Below are 24,516 nucleotides of genomic sequence, written 5' to 3' on the forward strand. Positions count from 1 at the left end.
GTGGGAGGGGTGGTATAGGGGTATGGGTACTTCTGTTATGGCTATCATTACCTGTAACTTATGGGGTATATAAGGAAAGATGCTCCATTTTCTTGTTGTAATTGTTTATTATATTGTGTTATAATAAAGCAGATTAACCATAATACATTCCGTAATGGGAAGCCAATGGAGGTCCATAAGTACAGGAGTAATGTGGTCATGTTTTTTGCAACCAGAAATGAGATGGGTAGCAGCATTAAGCAATAATTTCAGTGGTTTGGTTGTCATGGCGGGTAAACCGAGGAGGATGGAATTACAATAATCATGGTAAAACTGATGCTTGAATCACCGTCCTGAAATTAAGCTTCTCTAAAATATGTTTAAGACCACAAAGAACACGTAGCTTATAGAAACCAGAGTTCAGTAAACTTCTTACATGGGGATGGAAGGATTAAGAAGGGGTCAAAAATGACTCCGAGGTTGTGAATACAGGAGTTAACTGAAAAAGCAGTGTTCTCAATTACAATTGAAGTTTGTTGAGTCTTATAGGGAGAGCACTGAATCAAAACACACTGCGTTTTAGCCAGGTTCGGTGACAATTTGTTAAAAAATAGCCATTTCCTAATGGTGGAGACGCATAGATTAACAAGTTCCATTGTGTCTGTCCAAGACAGTCGAATGCAAATGAAAAACTGGATGTCATCGGCATACAATTTATATCCATCACAGAGACCAGCTAGGACCTTACACAAAGGAGCTCGTTCTGCTGCTGCTGCTGCTGCTCGTGTGCCTGCCCTGTGGTATTCAAAACTCGTGTTGCTAGCAATTCCTCTATGCTGATCTTGTGATGCACGAGATCAGCATAGAGCACCTACTGGCTGCATTCCACAGGGCTGGCACACTTGCAGAACTTAGAGAATGGGCTCTTTCCTCTTCTCGGTTGCAGGCATCCTCTCAGGCTTGCTCATCTTCTTGGCTGCCAGCAGGATCGAGTCCGCTGGCAGTCTCCCAGGCCTAATCCTCTTCTCGGCTGCTGGCTTCTGCCGGCTTTCTCCTGAACCTATTCCTCTTCTCTGTTGTTGCGTCTCTGCATATGCATGCTGTGGCCCTGTCACAGGGCCTCTCTTCTTAGGTCACCAGGCAGTTGTTAATGCACAGCACATCATGTTTTAAAGTTGGTGGAGCCTGTGCAATATGGATGCTAGGCAGGAGGTACATAAGCAAGGCATAGTGGCAGCAAAATCTTCCAGGTGTAGTATAAGGGGTATAGCAGCAAGAAAGAATGACAGCGGGACACTATAGTGTATCATCAGAAGCAGGACAGCTTTACCTTGATTTGTCTTCCATCCTGTCTACTTGCCCTCTTCTCACACCTCAGCTCTGTCCTGGTTACTATCTCACTCAGGAATTGCTTGGTTGCTATACCTCCCAGTCTCACTGCAGCACTTTTCAATGGGCCTTAGACTAGAATGGAAAACAAACAAATGAAGCTAAAACTTTTGTTAAATTCATGGGCACCCTCCCTTCATTTTGGGGATCCATGAATGAAACAAAAAATGGTCGCATTTGTTGTTTTTTTGTCCATTCGTTTCAAACTATTGCACATCCCTAACAAATAGCATTCACCTGTACCATCAAATAACTTGTAATAAAACATCTAAGATCAAGGAAATAAGGCCAAAATCCAAAGTTTTATTACAACACAATAAGGTTTTTCCATTGAGTCTTTATTAGTTTCAAACTGTTCAAAATGCCAGTTTCAGAAAAGAAGTAGAACGTTAAAGTTAGAATATTTACATTGTAAGATTTATTTCTCTATCATAATTCTTTTGCTATGACTCTTCTCTACTGTTCAGCATTTTCAAAGTACTTGTGGCATATATTGCAGGTAACATTCCATGACAGATGAATGATGTCGCCAATGAGATCAAATGCACCCAATCACAGGAGCTCCAGGAACAATTTCACAATTAAAAATAGCGTTTTTACATTTGGAAAGGATGGGAGCAGCTGCCTACCAACTGAATTCCTCATCCATGCCACCAGGAAGTATTTTATTAGCTAAAGCAATTCATTAAATGTTATTCAGCAGAAGTATAAAACGATATTGTTCCTTCATGATATCTGGATTAAAAACGGACACAGAGGGATAAAGATGTTTCACAATTAATACAGGAGATGGTGGTGGGGGAGAGAGGGGGGCAAGGAGTTTACTGTTCTTTAGAGCTGCAGTATAGTATAATTTTCCTTTTGAATGGCAAAGCCACTCCCATCAAACCAATTAAATATCTTCAAAGACAATGTTTCATTATTTTCTTTTCTTTTATTCTGCATAGGGGCTGTGGTCTCCTGTTCGGCGTGGGCTGACACAAACAGCACCTGGTCTGACAGCAACAGGAGCTCCTCCCCATTCAGAAAGGCTCTGCTCAGGTGGGTGTGTGCGACATCAGCACTTGGACCGAGAGCTCAACGTTAACAAAACAAAAAACAAATCCACCACCCTGAAATCTAAGACATGGATGCCATGTGGGAGGTATCTGCTTCACAATCAAGAAGCCAGAAAAAAAAATGAATCACAAGATAGCAAATCGGCAGCAACACAAAATTCACAGAACAAAAAAGAGTCACTGTACAAATAAGCAGCCCGTCAGAGCACCTGGTTACAGCCACGTGACTCTCCTTCCAGCCTTTGCCTGGGCAGATCACAGGGGGTAATGAGCCATTCTGTTGGACTCTGGCTGCATTAGTCATGATAACCACTCAGGGATTTCCCCTGCAAAATACCCCTGGCTACTGTCAGCAGCAGTACAAAGTCCAGAAGCACTCAAAGCTGCCACTTTTCTAACTCCTACTCTCTAATAAATCTCATTTATTTCTCTGTTCCCTTACAGTCACTTGTGCCGTCTTCTTGCCTAACACTCCATCTATGTACTCTGTGCCAGTGCATCTCAAACGTTAGGTCATGTCCCCCTTTTTCTTTTTTTGTAATACTTTTGGCTCACCTCCTCCCCCCCCCCCCCAAAAAAAAAAATGGTTAGTTTCTTTTAAATTGCAATGCATTGAACTGCAATTAAATTAACTCTGATGTCATCAGTTCAGTTACCCATAGTGACGGCACAAAAATTCACCTTCAAGGGGGACAGGGGGTATCTATGACATTGTCCTGATGTAACTGCAGTACCCCACTTAAATACTAACCAAGACTGCTCAATTAGACTGGCGAATTCAAAATCCTACTTAACCTCCTCTAGGTAGTAATTAAGTGTCTCTTATCAGCTATGCTCTACCTGGTCAGGCACTTTGTTATTAAACAATTTAAGAAGGGGCTCCTAAGATCCCCCATCTAGCACCTCTTCACCTCTGAACTGGTTGCAGCTTTCCCCTTGATGCTAGGTGTTTGGGTATGCTGGAGACCAAATAGCGTCTTATTTAAAAAAAACAAACATAAAGTTATTCATTCATCAGCAGTTTTGGACCCTCCATCCCTAGTTCTGGAGACTGTACGCAGTTCTCTTAAAAACGTGGCTTTAATTCAATAAACCAAGCAATTGTTAGCCGGAAAGCACAGAGTACAAACTGAAAGCCTCTTTTGAAACATTTTTATTAACAGAGGGATACTTTAAAACACCATTCTGAAGGGAATAGGACAAAATTTAAAACAAAAAAACAATGTAGTTTTTTTAAAGAGAAGATAATCCGATAGTGTCAGAGGAGCGCCACTAACAACGTACACCCCCTCCAGTGATGTCGCACAGGAGCTCCCATCTGTTCCCCAGGAAGCAAAACCAGGAGCAGGGAGGGATCCTGAATCTGATGAGCAAATAAGAGAAACAGGCTCCGACGGGGGGCAAGTGGCATTATGGAGCCATTATGGCCTTTCCAGGGCCTCTTACTGTCAACCCTTTGCCACCACAAAATTTGAAAAACCTCACAAAAAAATTGCAGGTAACATTTACATTTTAAAAACTAAAGAATTATTGGATTTGAATAGACCCCCTTTGAGACTTGCCTGGCTACAGCAATGTTTCAACAGGCGACAAGTTATGTGCCACTGGGGTTCACACTTCCTCAGGAATCAGGTGCCGGCCACCTTCCAGTTGCCAAGGAGCCCAGCTGCCAGGGTACGGAATTGAAGGTTCAAAGACACACGGGCAGCTCTCTCTCTCTCTCTCTCCGGGGAGCTGCGTCAGGGCCTCATGGCTCTCACAAGCAGTGCGTGCTGCCGGTACAGCCTTCATGGGCCAAGCAGGTGCTGCACCAACTGCTGGATGGCATCACGCTGCTGGTAGATGTACATCTGAGTCTCCCAGAGCATGTTCACCAGAATGGCGTCGCTGACCTCATCCAGCATAACCTCTGTGCTAAACTGCGGGCTGAACCTGCCAACACATAAAAAGATGTTTATTTTAACTCTCCCTGCGCTCCTTTGGGCTTCCAGTCCAATTACAGGCGATGGGAGCACGAGCCTTGCGTTTGCAGTCCAACCCAGCCACTGCAGTGACAGCTCTCAGCTGGTGGGGGGGAGCCTCCCCAGAAACCTTAGCTGTCTCCAAAACCCAGGGAACATTCAGCAGTGGCTGGGACACTCTTCATGGAAACTTTGAGGGCTGCCTCTGTAACATCCTAGCCAGCCCAAGGAGAAGCTAGGCTCAGGAATTAAACCTAGACCTCCCCTATAGCAATGTGCAACATTGCCACTAAGGCACAGTGCCAGCCCAACCCCTGGAAAGCTAATATCCAGGCATCAGACACAGTCCGTACATCTGCGAGGCCCTGCTCGAAAAGTATCAAGGCGATATTCCACTCTACCTGAATGGAGTACTGGAACAGGAGCCATGGAGAAATTACTACTTACCTGATCATTTCCTTTCCACCAAGGAAGGCAGGCCAACCCACACCAGTGGGTTATGCAGTCCTACCAGCAGCAGTAAAGCTGACTCGCTAATGTCACTGACATAGCCCTGCCCCGACATCAGCCCGCCGATATTTCTAGAAAAGCCAAACTGTGGACAAACTGATTATACTTGAACATGACTATTAACAGTCAACCGCTCATGCTTCCTAGCACCTGGGAAACACTGAGTTCAGCAAAAAAAAGTTAACATCAACTAATCTTAGGGGCTGGTTATGTCACTTACCAGTCTTTCAAACGAATTAATAGAAATAACACTCTTCATCATCTGCATATAAAGGACAAACCAAAAGCAAATAGGCAGCCCAGGGTGGGTTGTGTATTAGCCTGCCTGCCTTAGAGGAAAGGAAATTATCAGGTAAGTACTAATTTCTGTTTCCTCTGCACTCAGGCAGGCCAATCCACACCAGTGGGATGTACCAAAGCTACTCCCGAAAAGGGCAAGAGACTGCCCGTGGTCCCGTCAACACCGTATGCAAGAAAGCCATGACCTCCTGAGCCCTAACGTGTAAGCAGTAATGCTGGGAGAAACTGTATGAGGAGGACTAAGTTGTTGCTCAGCAAATCTCACATAATCACCTGAACTCTAATGGAATGTGCCCTGATCTGTCTAGGTAATGGGACATCTGCATCTTCATAGGCAGCCGTAATGACTTCTTTTACCCAAAGGGCTATAGTCGCCCGTGTCGTTGTTTTCTCCTTGTTTATCTCCACCATGGAGCACAAACAGTCGATCAGACTTCCTGAAAGATTTAGTAATCTTCAAGTACCACACCAGATGCCGCTTGACATCCAAGGCATGCAGCAGACGATAATCACACACATCTCTGTCCCTGTCCAGCATGGGCAGAGAAATAGACTGATTCAAATGGAAACTCCAAAACCACTTTCGGTAAAAAGGAAGGTACAGTCCTAAGCTGTACTGCCCCCGGAGTCATTTGTAGAAACGGCTCACAGCAAGAAACAGCCCTCAGCTCGGAGACCCGTTGTGCCGAACAGAAAAACTGTTTTCAAGGTGAGCAGCCACAAAGAGAGACCACACAGTGGCCAAAAAGGCACTGGTAGCCACAAGGGAGGAAGTAGATGCTTAACACCCTTCAAAAACCTAGACACATCTGGATGTGAAGGCAAGGGTCCACCATTGACCCGCCCTCAACAGCAAGCTACCTGCACCTTCAGAGTGTTTAAGGCCAAACCTTTAACCAACCCTTCTTGCAAAAATTCCAATATCAGTGGAATTTCAACTTTAAGAGGGTGAAAACCTTGCTCCTCATACCAGCTCGAACACTCTCCAAACCATAACAAAAGCTAGAGAAATAGAAAATGTTCTGGCCCAGAGCAAAGTGGAAATCATGGCAGAAGAATAACCACACTTCAGCAACTGAGCTCTCTCAAGGGCCAAACCGAAAGACAAAACCATTCCAGATCATCGTGCAGTATGAGACCCGATGCAATAGATCCTAAGTGGTAGTCTGAAAGGACTGTCCACCAGTAGCTTCTGAAGATCAACATATCATGGCCTCCGCAGCCAATCCAGAACCATCAGAAGTACAGTTTCGGTCTGACTCACAATCTTCCGAATGACCCTGCCTATCATTGGCAGCCAAACCTGAATGAGATCGATGCCCAGTGCTCTCAGATCTCTTCTGCGACTGAAGAACCATGGTACCTTTGCGTTGATGGAGCTTGCCAGTAAATCCAGGTTCACTATAAGTTAAAAGGCCTAGTCTGCCAACTCCCACTCTCCTGGGTTAAAGACCTGCCTGTTGAGGAAGTTGGCCCTTACATTATCTTTCTGTTGACTATCCTGGAGATGTTCTGCCCACACCATGAGCACATCTACCTCCACAGTCTGGCTTCTGGTTCTACCTTGATGATTTATGAAGGCCACTGTTGTGGCATTGGTCAACATTATCCTTACCACTCGAGCTTCCAACTGCTCGGCAAATCGCAAGCATGCCAGCTGAACTGTATATGCTTACAACTGGTTGATGGTCCACTGCAGCTCCTCGACATTTCACCGACCTTGTACCACCAACTCTTGAAAGTGAGTTCCCCAACCCAGAAGGCTTGCATCTGTTGTGAGCACTAACCAGTCCAGTGTCTCCATGGAAACCCCCTTCCTGAGATGATCCACTTATAACCAGTACTGCAACTAAACGCTGATCTCCACTGGCAAGTGGAGTTTCACTGTGTACTCCTGCGACTGCGGATTATACCAGGAGAGCAATGCGTGATGAAGGGGCAGCATATGTGCCCTTGCCCAGGGGACTACGTCTAATGTGGCTGCCATCGATCCCAGGACCTGCAGGTAAGACCACACCATTGAACGAATAGTCCGCCTCAGGGCCTGAACTTGTGTAACTAATTTCTGAATATGACTTTCCAATAGAAACACTCTGCTCTGCTCCTTATTGAATCGCATACTGAGATACTCTAGTGTCTGAGATTTATTTATTTATTTATTTATTTATTTATAGATTCTTTTATACCGCGGTACGTATAGATATACATCACCTCGGTTTACAGTGAAACAATAAATTAGCAACAGGCTTTACATGTAACAGTTTAAAAAACAGTAAAACATTTGACAGCAACAGGCTTTACAGAAACAAGGGTTTTAAAGATAATATGCATACATCATTAAAATATCAAACAATAAAATATAAATAACCATGTATTCGCAGGAGCAAATTAACTGTCAGCAGCGAGACCAATGTCACATTGCATACAATAGCCTAAATTGAGTAACAGTGGGGGGGTATGGAATAGCAGAATGTAAATACAAAATGCGAGGAAAAGAATTTGGAGCCAGTGAGGAATAATAAGGGATAGCTGAATTTTTAGGTTAGATGAGATTCATAGAGTGGCTGTAAACTGCTCTTAGCCAAGTTCACCACCCAGCCTAGCTCCTGAATCAAGGAGATCACCTTGCGAGATGCCAAGTGACTCTAGTCTGTAATTTTGGCCCGAGTCAACCAGTCATCCAGATAGGGATGGACCAGAATGATCTTCTTGCACATAGATGCTGCTACCACCACTATGACCCTGAAGAAAGTCCTGGGTGCAGTAGCCAGCCCGAAGGGCAGGGCCTGAAATTGATAGTGATGTCCCAGAATGAACATAAGAAATGCCATATTGGGTCAGACTAAGGGTCCATCAAGCCCAGTATCCTGTTTCCAACAGTGGTCAATCCAAGTCACATTGTACCTGGCAAGTAGCCAAACATTAGATAGATCACTAGCTACTATTGCTTATTAATTACCATCATAGCAGTTTATGGATTTATCCTCTAGGAACTTATCCAAACCTTTTCTAAACCCAGTAACACTAACTGCTGAAACCACATCCTCTGGTAATGAATTCCAGAGTTTAATTATGCGCTGAGTGAAAAAGAATTTTCTTCAATTTGTTTTAAATGAGCTACTTGCTAACTTCATGGAGTGCCCCCTGGTCCTTCTATTATCTGAGAGAGTAAATAACCGATTTACATTAATTTGTTCAAGTCCTTTCATGATTTTGTAGACTTCTATCATATTCCCCCTCAGTCGTCTCTTCTCCAAACTGAACAGTCCTAACTTCTTTAGCCTTTCCTTAAAGGGAAGCCGATCCATGCCCCATATCATTTTGGTCACCCTTCTCTAAACTTTCTCCAGTGCAGCTATATCCTTTTTGAAACAATATTCCTGGCAAATGGGAATATGTAGGTAGGCCTCAGTCAGGACAAGAGACATGAGAAATTCCCCTGTTGTACTGCAATTATTATGAAACGTAGTGTCCATTTTGAAATGAGTCACACGCAAATGTTGATTGACTCCCTTCAGATCCAGATGAGCCGAAAGGATCCCTCTTCCTTCTTAGGAACAACAAAATAAATGGAATAGTGCCCCATATTTTCTTGCGATTTGTGAAGAGGAAGTACAGCCTTCAAATCCAACAGCTTCCTTAACGTAGCCTCTATTACCACTCTCTTCCTTAGAGAGTTGCATGGAGAGACCATAAATGCATCCAGAAGAATTCGGAGAAAGTCTAGAATACAGCCATCCCATACCACTTCCAGGACTCACTGCTTCATCGTAAGTCTGGGCCCACCATTGATAAAAGCGAGATAGATACCCGCCTATCTCCTGATCCAGTAGGTGAGCCCCTACACCTTCATTGTGAAGACTGAGGTGCTCCAGCCCCAGAGTCCATATCCTTATGAGGCTTCTTAGGCCAAAAGGACTGAGATCTTTCAAAGTAGTTGCTCCTCTGTAAGGACAAAACCAATGGGAATCCGAGCTATTCGCCATATTCAACTCACTTCTGAATAAAAGAGAACCCTTAAACGGTAACCTTATGAGATTGGACTTGGAAATAGTGTCTGCTGACCAGTTTCACAGCCACAACTGGTACCTAGCTGCTATCATGGAAGCCACCTCTCTAGCAGCCGTCTGCACACGTCACAGCCCACATCGGCCAAGAATGCGGCTCCTGGTTCTATCAGCAATCTGCCATCGGACCCCGCTTCTTGCATCTCTTGAGAAAGATGCAAACCAGACTGAGCCACCAGGCAGCAGCAAGAAGCAATTTGTAAATTCATTGCCATAGCCTCAAATGCCTGTTTAATGATAGCCTCAATCCTCCTATCTTGAGCATCTTTTAGAGCTGCCCCTGCTTCCATCGAGATGGTAGTTTGCTTGCTAACAGCGCATACCAAGGGATCCACCTTCAGGAATCACAACTGTTATCTTGTCTTCGAATGCAAGGAGTACAAACCTGCTAAAGTGCATTCCCCTTTAAAACTTGCCTCCAGGGTGTTCCACTCAAGGTCAATTAACTCTTGAATTGGATCCAGGAGGGAAAAGAAACAAGACGCTTTGTGTAAAGTGACCAATATGGGATCTTTCTTTTGCAAGCCCGTAGTGTCACCCGCGTCCACTCAGACTGTCTTTAGGGTCTGAGTCAAAAGACTCGGCAACTCATCTCTGTGAAAAAAAACTGAGTAGAGTGCGATGTGGCTCCAAATCAGTAGAATTTCTCCCTTCTTCTGGAGGGCAGAAAACCAAGTCTCCATTGGAGTCATCCAATATATCATGATCCACATCCCACTAAACATCTCCAGGGATAATCTCCTAGTGGCGTTTGCCTACAGTAGCTGACAAGTGGTGGGAGACCCGAGCTGCAATCCTTCTTAGTAGGTTGCTTTACCTCTACTTAAAGCGCCCAACTGTGGAAGAGACCAAACTGGTATCACCTCAGGAGCTCAAGTGGTGCATCTGAATCTTCTCCTAGACTTTTTTTTTTTTTTTTTTACCACAAGCAATCCCCACAAGGGAGATGCACATCCACTATCTGCTGGAGACGGAGCAGACTGATGTCAGGGCAGGACTATATGTCAGTGACGTCAGCGAGTCAGCTTTATTCTGTCTCCATTTGCCGGTAGGCGTGCATAACTCACTGGTGTGGATTGGCCTGCCTGAGTGCAGAGGAAATTGGTCTTAGAGAAAACTTGAATCTTTGCAGGTTGCAAAATCTTTTAGTGATCCAACATAAGATGATACAGTCACATCTGAGGGAGGGACCTATGTGGTCTTGAGAGCCCATATTCAAGATTGTGTTTGGATAAATCCTGAATTAATTCAGGAAGTACGGCTTGATTCCAATGAAGGAACAGAAAGGCAGTAGGCTTGAATGGAGTGCAACGTGAAGCAGCTCTCAGGGGATTGCTGGATGTATCCCACACCCTGGAAGTACACTGCTACATCTATAAAAAAAACAAATACTTACCTGAAATAAGGCACATTCACCATCTCACACCAGGCCCGTGCTATGTCCACAGCTCGGCCATCTGATTCAGTGCACTAGAGGAAAACAATTGGAGTCAACATTTTTTTCACAGCCACAGAATGGAGAAAATTCTTTTTGAAAAAAAGCCTTTAGATTTACTGGTAAAGGTCATGGTAAAACCTGTGGTTAATCCTTTTATAATACACCACACCCTACCCCACCTCCCCAAAGTACAAGGTAAATCAATGAAATGGACGAACCCCCAGAGCTATGCTCGAGTCGGTCAATAGAAGGTTTTTGATAGATAGACATTTTCATGGAAATGTCAGCTGATAAGTCTCTAACTCTAGCAAATTCTCTCTGCGCAACAGATCAGCTTATACAGTTTACAAGCATTTAAGCCAAATCCAGGTATATTTGGATGTTTCTACCATCTCTATAGGTACCCAAGACTCTGAATATCCTAACTTTGCTTCATTTCCCTGGACAGGCTTATCCAGTCCTCCCTACCACTCACTGCATATATTCTCCTGCTTTTCTTTGGGGAAATCAGAACTACAATTACATGCTCATAGTTATATGCAATTTACATTTGCAGCGTAATATGTTCACAATGAATAAATTTAAGAAAAAAGAAATCCATCTCCAGCAGAGCTTTGAAAGCTCTTGGAGGGCATGGAACGGATCTGTCTAGCTGCATCAATGTTTGGTGATACAGCTATTTGCAAAGGGTTTCCCTGGCAGTCCCACTTGCCTATCAAGAAAACTAAAGGGTATCACCAGATAAAAAAAGATTGGAGAGCATAGTTTCCTGTGCAGCAATTCAAATGGATCAGGATTTTTTGTGACATAGTAGGGCACATTTTAATCATCTACCTCTAGATTTACAGAAGGTGATCATGACAGTCCTTTGAGGGCTGCAGCCAGGTCTGATTTTGAAAGTAATCAAAATATATGCAAATTAACCTGATTCTGAAACAAAATGCCTAAAAATATATCTTATGAAATATTCACTACTGATACAAGCACCCATTGCTTGCGACTGTCAAATAAAGGATGCAGAGCTAGAAGGATCTTTGATCTAATACAGAGGCATTCACTTCCAGGCCTCGAAGACTGGAATAGGTTGGGTTTTCAAGATATCCCTAATGAATGTGCATGAGATGCATTTGCATGCACACTGCCTCCATTGTATGCAAATCTCTTTCATACATATTCATTACAGATATCCAGAAACTCCGATCTGTTTGTGGCCCTTGAGAGCTGGGAGTGAATATTACTGGTCTAATGGAAAGTTTGGCCTCACTTCTGCCAATTCCTATTCTGTCAGTCAGTCCTCCCACGGTCTGGACATTAATGTGTAGGTGTACCTGCAGGGAAGGGTCCAAGAGAGAGAGAACCCCGATCTCATGCTGATTTAATTCCAGGTCACATAGCCTGGACAGCAAAATAGCTGGAACAAAGATAGTTGACTGCAACAGGGAATGACTACATTGATGTTCAGTGGGTACGTTTTGAAACTACCTGAAAACAGGAAGGGCTTGTCTGGAATTCTATCTAATATTGTACCCCAATGACACTTAACACCTAACTGTCCTGATTAGAGACATCCCAGGTCTCAGCAAAGACTGCAGCCATCAACCTAAGCAAAACACAGAACTGTGATTCATGGTTTTCCCACAGAAATCCCCTCCCTCTCAGGCCTGCCCAGCGCAGAATTCAACTCTGATGCTGGCCCCCGTGCATGGAAAGACTCCACCATACACCCCTTTGCCTCACAGGACTCAAGAAAGGAAAGTTAGTAGGTAAGATCTAATTTCACCGTCCTCATCATCCTGCAGAACAGTCCAGATACATGGGATGTGCCTAAGCAGTACTATCCTGGATGGGAGTATCCCAGAGCTGCATCCAAGACCCCTGGAGCAAATTCCCATAGCTGTATCCTTTTTTTTTTTTGTGAAGGTTCAGCCTATTATGCTTCGTAAATGAATGTAGCAACACCCACATGGCTGCTGCTGTCAAGAGCTCAGCCCAGGACACTGCCTGTGCTCTCCGTGGAGGGTGCTCCAAGTCCCTATGTGACTTGTTTCCCTTTTACTATATAAGCGGGGGCTATCGCCTCCTTAAGCCATTGAAGTGATAGATGCTTGGGATGCTGTTTCAACTTTGCGGGCTACTGCAAACAACACAAAAAGTCTGTCCAATACCTCTAGGTATCTGAAAAGTATCCTTCAAACATCCAGTGATCTGAGATCTTTCTTACTGCCTGGACAGCCTCTTTTTTCTGAACCCTGGTAAAGAAACATCTTGATTCAGGTAGAAATCTGATATCAACTTGGGTAGAAGGGAGGGTACTGGCCTAATTGTGACCTTTTCTCTGGAGGAGGAGGAGATACAGATCTTTGCATGATAATGCTCCAAGGTTCTTCTCACTGAGCCGACTGTTACCAAGAATGCTGTCTTTAGAGTAATGTCTTTCACCGAGACCCTCTTGACAGGTTTAAACAATGCCTGTGCCGGTGCCCTCAGAATCAAATTTAGGTCCCATGATGGCACCTGCAGCCTTCTAGGCAGACACATATGTTTTGCTCCTTTTAGGAAACGAATCACCTCCAGGTTCCCTACACCAGAGAGGAGCCCCTAACTTGTCCCCTGTAGTTACTTGGACTCTTACGGAGTTCACTGCTAGACCCTTTTCTAACCTATCCTGCAGAAACTGCAAAATTGTGGGCACGTCTGCCTTGTGTGGCCTTACACTCCCCAGCAGGCACACTATCTTTCGAAGATCTTGCCGGTTCTTATATAAGAGAGCAAAGTTCCGTCTTTCCTGGCTTTTAGCAACATTGATACGACTTGTCTTGAGTGTTCTCTTCTTCAGAGCCAGGCTGTGAGAAAAAGTGGAACTGGATCCTCCATGATCACTGGACCCTGCCTTAGCAGATCTGTTGCTTAGCTGAACCTTAGCAAGTTCCCTATACTGAGCCTGACCAGGTCCGCATACCACAGGCGCCTTGCTTTGTCCAGTGCCACTATCTTCCCTGGATGATCTGAAATCCTTCTTCCATCCTGCCCACCATCGGCCAAGATGGAACAATGTACAGTAGCGTCTATTCCTCCGGACCTTGTATCCTTCCTTCGACTGAAGAACGTTCTTTGCTTTGGAATTGCTGTATGCTTCCATTAGATCCCTGTGTGGCCAACCCCATCTGCTATTACTTGAAGACTTTGACTGCTAGCTCCCACTTCCCTGCATCCAGCATCTGTTGACTCAAAAAATCTGCTGGCAGCTTTTCCGATCTTGCTACATGTGCTACAGGGCGATCCTGCAGATGGCTCCTCTGCCCATTATATCCATCGCACTACTTCTTTTAAGACATGTCTGCTCTTTGTGCCCCTCCCAAACTACCCCCCCCCCCCCCCCCCCACCCCAACTATTCACATGTGTCATTGCTGTGGCATTGTCAGACATGATCCTTATTGGTTTCCTTCCAATATCTGCTGGAAGCTTATCAATACCAGTCTGATCTCTAGGGCATTTATTGAAAATACCCTCTCTTCTCGGGAACAAAGGCCTTGTACTGTCTTCCCCTGGCAAAATATACCCCATCCAATTTTGCTTGCATCTTTAGTCACCATAACTCAGTGAGATGGTTCCAGATCAACCCCTTTTTCTACATTGGCTCTGACCCTGCAGCTGTGCTTGCTTGCCATCCTGCACGTCACAGGTTTTAGTCTGAGCTGGCAAGGCTTGCTGTGCAACTGACCCCGCACCGCCTACACTTCCATCCCTTCTCCACATCGGAGATCTCCTCAGGTGAGGGAAGAATAGGATCAAATCTGCTGCCACCTGCCTCTGGCTGATTCTGGGAAATGCAGGAGGGTCCTCTACTTTTGCCCCTGGGAGAGGGAAAACAGTCCAAACCTGGCCATCGTCCTGCTGCAACTCTCCTGACTTGGCCCAGGCCTACCCTGAGGGAAGTAGCCCACAGCCTGGACTGTACCCTGGTGGCCTTTAATTCCTTCTGTCTGCTGGACCAGCTTTCCTACCATCTGCCGGAGGCAGAGGACTACTGACGTATCCCCTGATGCACCAGGCTATATAGAGAGAGATCATCCGGACAAAGAACTTGCCTTTTGCTGCCATCTGCTGGTAAGATAAACAAATGCACTTATCTGGACTGGTCTGCAGGATGATAAGGAACAGAGTGATGCTGTGCTGAAACCAAACATTGCTGAAGGTAGGAGCTCTGTGTCATAGCTTCCAATGTCGGTAATAGGCAGCGCTGTGATGGATCCACCACCAGGAGGCAAATTTGGGGGGAGAGAAGGGATGTGCAAGGCTGAAGGTTCACCTAAGGCGCCAAATACTCTTGCACTGGCTGCGAACCTAACCAATGTTTTGAGTCAGTCTACTAACCTCAGGCTGTGAAGGACACTAAGGGACTTATGGAATAAATGTTAGTGTGCATGTTAAGACGCTCATGTGCACACTAAAAAACAGCAAGCAATGTAAGAAGACCTTATCATGCATGGGGGTCCAAAAAATCTTAGAATGATCACACTAAAATTAGCATATCCGCACACGCAAGTGAAAGGTTTAGCATGTGTTTGGTAAATAAACAGGTATGCTCAACTTCTATTTACTGAGCACTCACTAACTGAACATTTCATACCTATGTCAGACTGATGTTAGCTTACTAAACATGACTTACCAAAGGGAAGTTAAATAATGCCATCAGGCTGAACTGAGCTCATTTTTGAGAGGGCTCAGCTAATCAAAACTGGCATACAACAATAGAAGATAACTTAGCATACTCAGTTTAGTATGCTCATGCTATTTAGCTTTCCCTTAGTAACAAGGTCATGCTATTTAGCCAATGCATTTATGGATTTCAGTGCACACAAGAACAGTGTAACCACGCTAAGAGGAAAAAATATATATATATATATTTTTTTTTTTTTCTCCCCACAAGGTAAAATCTTTATGCATCGATGGTTAAGTGGCATTTTAAGATGTGCATCACATTTTTTTTGTAAGTCTATGCTAAAAAAAATTTTGGTGTGAGTTTTAATGCATAGGCCCCAATTCGGTCCTGTTATTAAGACTTCTTCCTCTAAACTATTTGCACCGACCAAACCAGCAGAAATCCCAGAATACTTAAGAGAAGCATATGCCAAAACCCTAGAACTGGTTTCAATTCTCAGAATTTGGAATGAAGTTAGCAGCTCTGTAGTCTGAAATGCCTTATTATAAAAAAGGGCAGGGGGAGAGAAATACATCTGAGGGCATGAGGTTAAAACCACAACTTTAAAAAAAAAAAAGGTTTCTGTTGGATAAGCCAGAACAAGCCACTTTCTGACTATTTCCTAGATCTGCTTCTGTAAACTTTGGTTCTAGGGCCTGGCAGGAAACAACTCCTCAGATACTCACACAGTCCACCACCATCTTCCCCAGCTCCCGAGCTCCAAAAACAGTCTTTGCCAACTCCCAGGGATTGGAGGGCCGAAAGATATCGACTGAATTCACCTGGACCTGGGGGGGCTTCCCTGTCCCCAGGGAGACCACTACTCCCAACTTCTTCACTTCATCTCCTTGGCCCTGTCAGAAACAAGACAGAAAAGAAATCAGAACCATCAGCTCATATTTTGAGAAATCAGATTTGATTGCTTTTGTCCCATGTTACATTCCTTCATTTATCATTCCATCACTCCGATACAAGATAGTTCGAAATTTTTAATTACCTAGGGTTATTTACAGCACAGAATGATCTCTGGGCCACAATGAAAACTCCAGTTCTGAGGCAGGATGAATGGGAGAGTCCTAACCCAAATGCAATGAACGGAAGGGGGGTGGCAATCGCCGCCAGATACAAAGTGCAGTTGCTAACCTGTAACAGGTTTTCTCCTAGGACAGCAAGATGTTAGACTTCATCAGATGGAGCCTGGCACAGAAAACATTTGACTGGCAGGCTGAGCATGCCAAGCCTGCCGCTATCCTCGCGATGTCCCCCTTCAGTCTCGTACCATAGCAAAAAATACAAGCGAGAAAAATAACATAACAAACCGAAGGTGAACCCAACACCGTGGGGAGGCGGGCAGGATTCCTGAGAACATCCTGCTGTCCTAGGATAACATCTGTTACAGGTAAGCAACTGCACTTTCTCCTAGGACAAGAAGGATGGTAGTCCTCACATGTGGGTGATTACAGAGCTCCAGACTGCCCCATGTGATCAGAGGGACCCACAGTAGCCGAAAAAGGTGCCAATGGGCACAACACAACTATGGCGCTGTGGGAAAACAGGGGAAGTCTGGCCCCACAGAGAGCACGATGAAAACTGTTGGGTTCAGGACTGGAACAGATTGCGGAGGACAGACTGGCCAAAAGCGTTGTCCTGGCGACTATCCCTGTCGAAGCAGTAGTGAGCCGCGAATGTGTGGAGGGAACTCCAGATCGTGGCCCTGCAGATTTCGGCAACAGGGACCGCATGCAGATGGGCCACTGATGCCGCCATAGCCCGTACAGTGAGCTTCTACCCTGCCAGCCAGCTGGAGGCCTGCTTGCTCGTAGCAGAAGGCAATGCAGTCTGCTAGCCAGTTGGTTAAGCTCTGCTTCCCCACTGCTGCTCCCAGCCTACTGGTGTCAAAGGACACAAAGAGCTGAGTGGACTGTCTATGGCTAGCTGTACGAGCCAAGTAGAAAGCAAGTGCCCGCTTGCAGCCCAGGGTGTGGAGAGCACATTCCCCCAGGTGAGAATGAGGCCGTGGGAAGAACGTGGGAAGGATGATTGACTGGTTGATGTGGAAAGCAGTCACCACCTTTGGCAGAAATTTTGGATGCGTGCGCAGCACCACACGATCATTGAAGAATTTCATGTAGGGAGCGTACATAACCAGGGCCTGGATCTCACTGACCCTGCAAGTGGAAATGATTGCCACCAGGAACATAACCTTCCATGTGAGGAACGTCAGATCATAGGATTTGAGAGGCTCAAACGGATGCTGCATGAGCCTCGCAGGACAATGTTGAGATCCCACGGGGTTGCCGGTGAGCGAAACGGAGGCTTCAGTTGAACCAGGCCCCATATGAAATGCCCGACCAGTGGCTGGACTGAAATGGACATCCCATCAACCCCCTAGTGGTAGGCGCTGAGGTGTTCTTGGACCAAGCTGGTCTGGAGGCCAGACTCGGACAAGTGCCAAAGATAATCCAAGAGGCGGGGGAGCGGACAGGAGAAAGGGCCCAGTCTGTGGCCGCCTCACCAGGTGAAGAAACGCTTCCACTTCAAGCTGTAAGATCTCTGAGTGGAAGGATTCTGGGATTCAATCAAGACCCTGGAAATGCCATCCACGAGCTGTAAGATCTCTGAGTGGAAGGATTCTGGGATTCAATCAAGACCCTGGAAATGCCATCCACGAGCTGTAAGGGCTGGAGGATCATGTGCTCAACATCCTCCCCGTGAGAACCAGGGTCTGGAGGTTCAGGTGGTGCAGGCATGCTCATGGACAGGTCCTGGAGCAGAGGAAACCACACCTGCCTTGCCCAGGAGGATGCCACCAGGATCATGGTCCTCCCGTCCTCTCACAGCTTCGTCTGAGTCCTCGAGAGAAGCAGAATAGGGGGAGTACGCGTACCTGAGACCTTGTCCCCTGTGAAGGGAGAATGCGTCATAGGCCAGATGGTTCTTCCCCGAGATCAGGGAGCAGAACATGCTCACCTTGTGATTGAGGGGAGAGGCGAACAGGTCCATGTCTGGCATGCTCCAGCGACGGAATAGGTCGGCTGCCACTGCCAGGTTCAGGGACCACTCCTGTACTGAAAGGACCAGCTGAGGCGGTCCGTCAGTGTGTTCAGGTGGCCTGGTAGGTAGGTGGCCCGTAAATACATCCCCCTGGAGAGGGCCAATCCCAGAACTGTATCGCTTACTGCCAAAGGGGGAGGGAGCCTGTACCGCCCTGCTTGTTGATGTACCACATCGCCACCTGGTTGTCCATTCTGATGAGGATGACCTTGGAGGACAGCCTGTCCTGGAAGGCCCATAGGGCACACCAGATTGCCCGCAGCTCCAGGAAGTTTATCTGGCAGCGGGACTCAGCCACAGACCAAAGACCCTGGGTATGCAGGCCGTCCAAGTGGGCATCCCACCCCTGAGGTGAGGCATCGGTGGTAAGGGTTATCTGGGGTGGCGTGGACTGGAATGGGAGTTCCAGATTGGACAGGGCCTCCTATCAGGCCAGGGAGACGGAGAGGGTCTGTGACCATCACTGGTGCCTCCAGGATCTGGGATGCCTGCTGCCACTGGAGCCGCAAGGCCCACTGCGGGGCCCTCATGCAGAGGCGTGATAAGGGGGTCACATGGACCGAGGCCGCCACGTGGCCCAGCAGGCAGAGCTGCACTCTCTTTTTGTTGCAAGCGAGGGTAGCCAGTGAGGAGAGGGCAATTGCTCGGTCCCTGGGCAGAAAAGCTTTGGCTTGTGCCATATCCAACATGGCGCCGATAAAGTCCAGCCGTGGAAACAGGTTGAGATGTGACTTGGGGAAGTTGATAACAAAACCCAAGGTCTGTAAGGTCTTAACTGTTAAGGCCAGAGCATTTAGGGCCCCAGAATGTGAATCTCTCCGGATCAGCCAGTCATCCAGGTACGGAAAGACGTAGACCGAGCGATACCTGAAGTAGGCAGTCACCACCACCAAGCATTTCGTGAAGATGGATGGGGCTGAAACCAGCCCAAAGGGCAGCACTTTATACTGAAAATGTGCCATCCCCACCAGGAAGCGGAGGTATTTCCTGTGGTTGGGGACAACTGCAATGTGGGCATAAGCCTCTTTTAAGACAAGGGAGCAGAGCTAGTCTCCTCTTCAGAGGAGCGGGATCAGCATGCCCAGAGAGACCATCTTGAAGTTTTCTCTTACATGAAAAGGGTTTAATGCCCTGAGATTGAGAATGGGGCGCAAGCCACCATTCCTCTTCGGAATGAGGAAATACCTTGAGTAGAAGCCGTGACCCCACTGCTCGCAGGGAACCGGTTCTACCGCGCCTGCTGCTAGAAGGGCGGAAAGTTCCAATTGAAGGATGACCTGATGGGCGGGTGAACCCCACAATGGATATGGGGGAGTGGTCTCTGGAAGCCTGCTGAAGTTCAGGTGGTAGCCCTGGTGAATAATGGAGAGGACCCTATGGTCTGAAGTGATCGCTTCCAAAAGGTGGGCAAAGCAAAGGAGCTTGCCACCAACTGGGGGAAATCGGCTGCCAGGGAAACTGGCATCTGGCTCACGCCCCCTCACCGCCAGTCAAAAACTGGCGAATGGGGCCTGCTGGGGGGCTGGCTGGGCCCTCAGGACTTGCTGCTGCCGGCCACGGCCTCTAGGGTTGGACCTAGACAGGCGAGTACGGCCAGCTGGAGGGAAGCACTTCTTTGATCGGTAGAAGGGCTTGCGAGAGCTCGGCCTGGAGGATTTCATGGCAGCGGAAGGGCTTTCAGAGGGGCTGGCGGAGAGTTGCTGTAGAGCATCATGCTGATCCTTCAGCTGAATATTTGTATTGTGATTTGATCCTTCAGCTGTGACATGACCTCTTTCACCTTGTCCCCAAACAGGTTCTCTCCTGTACAGGGGAGGTCCGCAAGCCTGTCCTGAACCTCCGGACGGAGATCGAAAGCCCAGAGCCAATCCAGCCATCTGGCGCTGATGCCCTCAGCGGCTAGGCGGGCTGCAGTTTCAAAGATGTCATAGGTAGACCTGACCTTGTGTCTACCTGCCTCAAGTCCCAGCATGGCAATGGCCGCAAGGGATGCCTGCTGTTGCTGGGGAAGGCCCTCACAAACTCTTGGACCGGTTTCCATAAGTTGCAGTTGTATTTGGTCATGTACAGCTGGTGGGTCACAATACAGGCCACCAGCATAGCCCCCTGGAACATTTTCCTTCCTATGCCATCGAGCTCCCTGTGTTCACACCCCGGAGGGGCAGAAGCATGTGTCTGGGAGCATCTGGCTTTTTTGAGTGCGGACTCCACCACCGCAGACTAGTGAGGTAAGTGCCGCTGTTCAAAGCCCACAGTCAGTTGAACCAAAGTCGCATCAGTTTTCCTGTTCACTGGGGCAACAGACACCGGGTGTTCCTACATACAGAGGAAGAGCTCCTTCAAGATGTCATGGACCAGCACCACCACGATCTCTTTTGGGGCATCAATGAACTGGAGAACCTCCAGCATCTTATCACAGGTATCCTCCTCCGACAGGAGCTGGAAGGGGATGGCTTCAGCCATGGCCCTTACAAAGCGGGTGAATGACAGGTCTTCAGGTGGGGAGTGACACCGCTTCTCCGAAGGGGAAGGCTCCGAGAGGGGGTCGTCGGAGAACTTGGAAGATGCGTCCAAGGAGTCATAGGGGCCCTCCTCCTCCACCGAGGGCTGGGAGGGGCACTAGGCCTGGGCCAAAAAGGCACCGAGGGCCGTAGGGGCACAGACGGCATCGATGGGCCCTCAGGCATAGAGGGCAGCATCAGCCACTGTATGCCGGGGGGAACCGATGGTGGCCCAGGGATCCACAGGCATGGGCGCCTGGTCCCCGCGACCTCTTCCTCCTCGGAGGACCTGGGAATCGGGATCAGTCCGGTGGAGAGCGTCGGTGGCCGAGGAGGCATCAGTTGTGTTGGTAGGTGCCAGTAAGATTGTCCAAACGCTCCAGCAGGGGGGCAAGCATTGAAGGCAGAGGATCGGGCACCAGTATGGAGGCCGGTGGCGTTGGCAGCTTGACGCTCTGAAGTACCTTGAGCATCGCCGGTTGCATCCTGTGGTCCAACTCCTCCTGGAATTCCTGTGTAGTAAGGACTGATGGAGGAGGATTAGGTGTCGCCGGCACACCCTCAGAGGGATCACAAGGTGACACAGCACCCAGCACCGTTAACGGTGGCAACGCTTCGGGCTACGGGGGCACCGGAGGATGGGTCCTCTGGTGGCTGGTGCCACTTCGATGGTGGCTCGGCAGCCGCCGATGCCATTCTGGAACCTTGTTGGGACAGTTATTGGTGTCAATGCTTCCTGGGTTTCTGGCACTCAGTCCGGTCTTTCCCCAGCACAGAGGACGATGACGACCCTGAGATTAGAGGGAGGAGAGAGACCACCAAGGATTGATCTCCCTCTCCAGGACCGTTAGGGGTGCTGGAGAGCGGGACCTCCAGGGAAAGGGATGGGGACTGTTCCCCGCGGTCCTTAGGCATGGAGGATACTGACGCCAAAGTGGAGGGTTTTGGAGAGCCAAAAAGCTTCTCCATTTTATTCAGGTGAGCACGACGCCCTTTGGAGTTCATTTGATCACACAAACAACACCTCGGAAGTCATGCAAGGCCCCTAGGCAGAGGATACACACCTCATGTGGATCCGTGATGGCCATGGTCCACCGGCACTGTTGAAAACTCGACGACGCCATTGAAAAAGAGGCTGGTGCGCGGTCGATGACCAATGGATACCCAGAAGTGGGAGTTGGGAATCAACTGCGAATAATGATGGCAAAAGCCAAGAGTACTTACCAGAGGAACCGAATGCGAAGGGGAACCCAACGCAGAAAAAACCCAGAAAAATACAGTAAAAATGTTGTCAAGGATTTGGAGCTCCACAACCCAAGGCTACTGCACCATGGAAAAGAAGAAACTGAAGGGGTACCTCGCGTGGACGCGCGGATAGCAGCAGGCTGGGCATGCTCAGTTTCTAGAAACTTTAAAGGTTTCCGTGCCGGGCTCCATCTGATGATGTCACCCACATGTGAGGCCTACCATCGTGCTTGTCCTAGGAGAAAACCTTTTATTGTAAATTGGCGCCCACACTATTCTTGAAGCACTGGTATTTTTGGATCTAAGATAGATCGCCCTTTGTCCCAACGTGCCAGCTTGTGTGATTTCACAACCAGTTTATTTTGCTTTGTCATGGATTGCTGCCTTCATCTGGTGTCGAGCTGAGTACTGCTGTTATGGCAATCCCCACTGGCAGAATGGAGAGCTTGCGCCGCATAAGAAAGCTGCCGACATGTTGCAGAAGTGAGAAAAAGTAGTATCAGCTATGCATGACAATTATGTGACAACGGTAACCAAAAGAAGAGATAGATCCTTCAAAAGACCTTTATTATTGTAATACCAGTTTCTCAACAAAAGCCCGACTCAGGCTGGGTTTTGCCACATGAAAAGGGCGTCACGTCTTATTGCAATCCAGTACTGTTAAAATAAGATGTGACGCCCAGGATTTTATTTATATAATTTGTTATGGTTTTCGGGAGTTCATTCTTTGGCACTAATGATTTTTAAAGATCCATTGATAACTTTAGAGAGATGTTACCTACAAGCTTAACGTGAGTGGACTAGGACAGCGCTTCTCAACCGGTGTGTCGCGACACACTAGTGTGTCGCCAAACACCGGCAGGTGTGTCGTGTCTCCCGGTGTCCCACTGCCCCATTGTACTTTCCTTCTCCCTTTTTCCAGCCCCCGCGGTCCAATTGAAAGCTTCCTTTCTTCCTACCCCCACTGCCCAATGGGAAGCCTCCTTCATTTTGCCTTCCCCCGCGCAGGCCAATCGGAAGCCTCCTCCCTGCCACCTGCCAGTGGTAGTAGGAAGAAGGGAGGAAGCCTTTGATTGGCCGGTGAGGCAGGCATGGCACTGCCCGGGAGTGGGGTGGGAGGAATAGCAGTGTAGGACCCCGACGAAGCAAGGCCGCTACGGGAGCCCATCCCCGTAGCGGTGAAGAGAAAACCCGACCCCGACGGTGCAAGGCCGCTACGGGAGCCCATCCCCGTAGCGGTGAAGAGAAAACCCGACCCCGACGAAGCAAGGCCACTACGGGAGCCCATCCCCGTAGCAGTGAAGAGGAAAACCCGACCCCGATGGTGCAAGGCCGCTACGGGAGCCCAGCCCCGTAGCGGTGAAGAGGAAAACCCGACCCTGATGGTGCAAGGCCGCTACGGGAGCCCAGCCCCGTAGCGGTGAAGAGAAAACCCGACCGCGATGGTGCAAGGCCGCTACGGGATGGGAGCCCAGCCCCGTAGCGGTGAAGAGGAAAACACGACCCCTAGCGACGAAGAGGAAACCCGACCTCTGACTGAGGCGCCCATCCCCGTGGCGCCGAAAAAAGAAGGCCCGCCGGATTAAAGCCACGGCGGAACCGGAGCCCATCCCTGCAATGAAGGAAGAAGTTATTTTTGGTGAGAACTGGTGTGTCTGTGTGTGAATGGGGGCCTGGGTGAGAGCTTGTGTGTGAATGGGGGCCTGGGTGAGAGCTTGTGTCTGAGGGTGTGAATGAATGCCTGGGTGAGAGCTTGTGTCTATGGGTGTGATTGGATGCATGGGTGAAAGCTTGTGTCTATGGGTGTGAATGGATGCCTGGGTGAGAGCTTGTGTCTGAGGGTGTGAATGGGTGCCTGGGTGAGAGCTTGTGTCTGAGGGTGTGAATGGGTGCCTGGGTGAGAGCTTGTGTCTGAGGGTGTGAATGGGTGCCTGGGTGAGAGCTTGTGTCTGAGGGTGTGAATGGGTGCCTGGGTGAGAGCTTGTGTCTGAGGGTGTGAATGGGTGCCTGGGTGAGAGCTTGTGTCTGAGGGTGTGAATGGGTGCCTGGGGGAGAGCTTGTGTCTGAGGGTGTGAATGGGTGCCTGGGGGAGAGCTTGTGTCTGAGGGTGTGAATGGGTGCCTGGGGGAGAGCTTGTGTCTGTGGGTGTGAATGGGTACTTGGGTGAGAGCTTGTGTCTGTGGGTGTGAATGGGTACCTGGGTGAGAGCTTGTGTCATTGGGTGTGAATGGGTGCTTGGGTGAGAGCTTGTGTGTAGGGGTGTGAATGGAAGCCTGGGTGAGAGCTGGTGTGAATGGGTGTAAGAGCTTTT

General features: G+C 48.0%; 1 protein-coding gene across 3 annotated transcripts in view; it reads right to left on the reverse strand.

Moving 5' to 3' along the window:
* Positions 1 to 1,685: 1,685 nt before the first annotated feature.
* The window catches only part of PLA2G6 (phospholipase A2 group VI), a 130,133-nt gene continuing 107,302 nt past the window's right edge, over positions 1,686 to 24,516 (reverse strand). For 2 of the 3 annotated variants that reach the window (XM_029590159.1, XM_029590160.1), the window contains 3 exons: positions 16,092 to 16,259; positions 10,661 to 10,734; positions 4,214 to 4,358 (listed from right to left, as the gene is read on the reverse strand). In XM_029590159.1, coding sequence (XP_029446019.1) covers positions 4,214 to 4,358; positions 10,661 to 10,734; positions 16,092 to 16,259 — 387 coding nt within the window. Of the gene's footprint in view, positions 4,359 to 10,660; positions 10,735 to 16,091; positions 16,260 to 24,516 lie in introns of all 3 variants that reach the window. The other variant, XM_029590157.1, reaches the window with a different exon arrangement.

Source organism: Rhinatrema bivittatum, chromosome 2 (assembly GCF_901001135.1).
Source record: "Rhinatrema bivittatum chromosome 2, aRhiBiv1.1, whole genome shotgun sequence".
In the NCBI taxonomy this organism is placed as follows: domain Eukaryota; kingdom Metazoa; phylum Chordata; class Amphibia; order Gymnophiona; family Rhinatrematidae; genus Rhinatrema; species Rhinatrema bivittatum.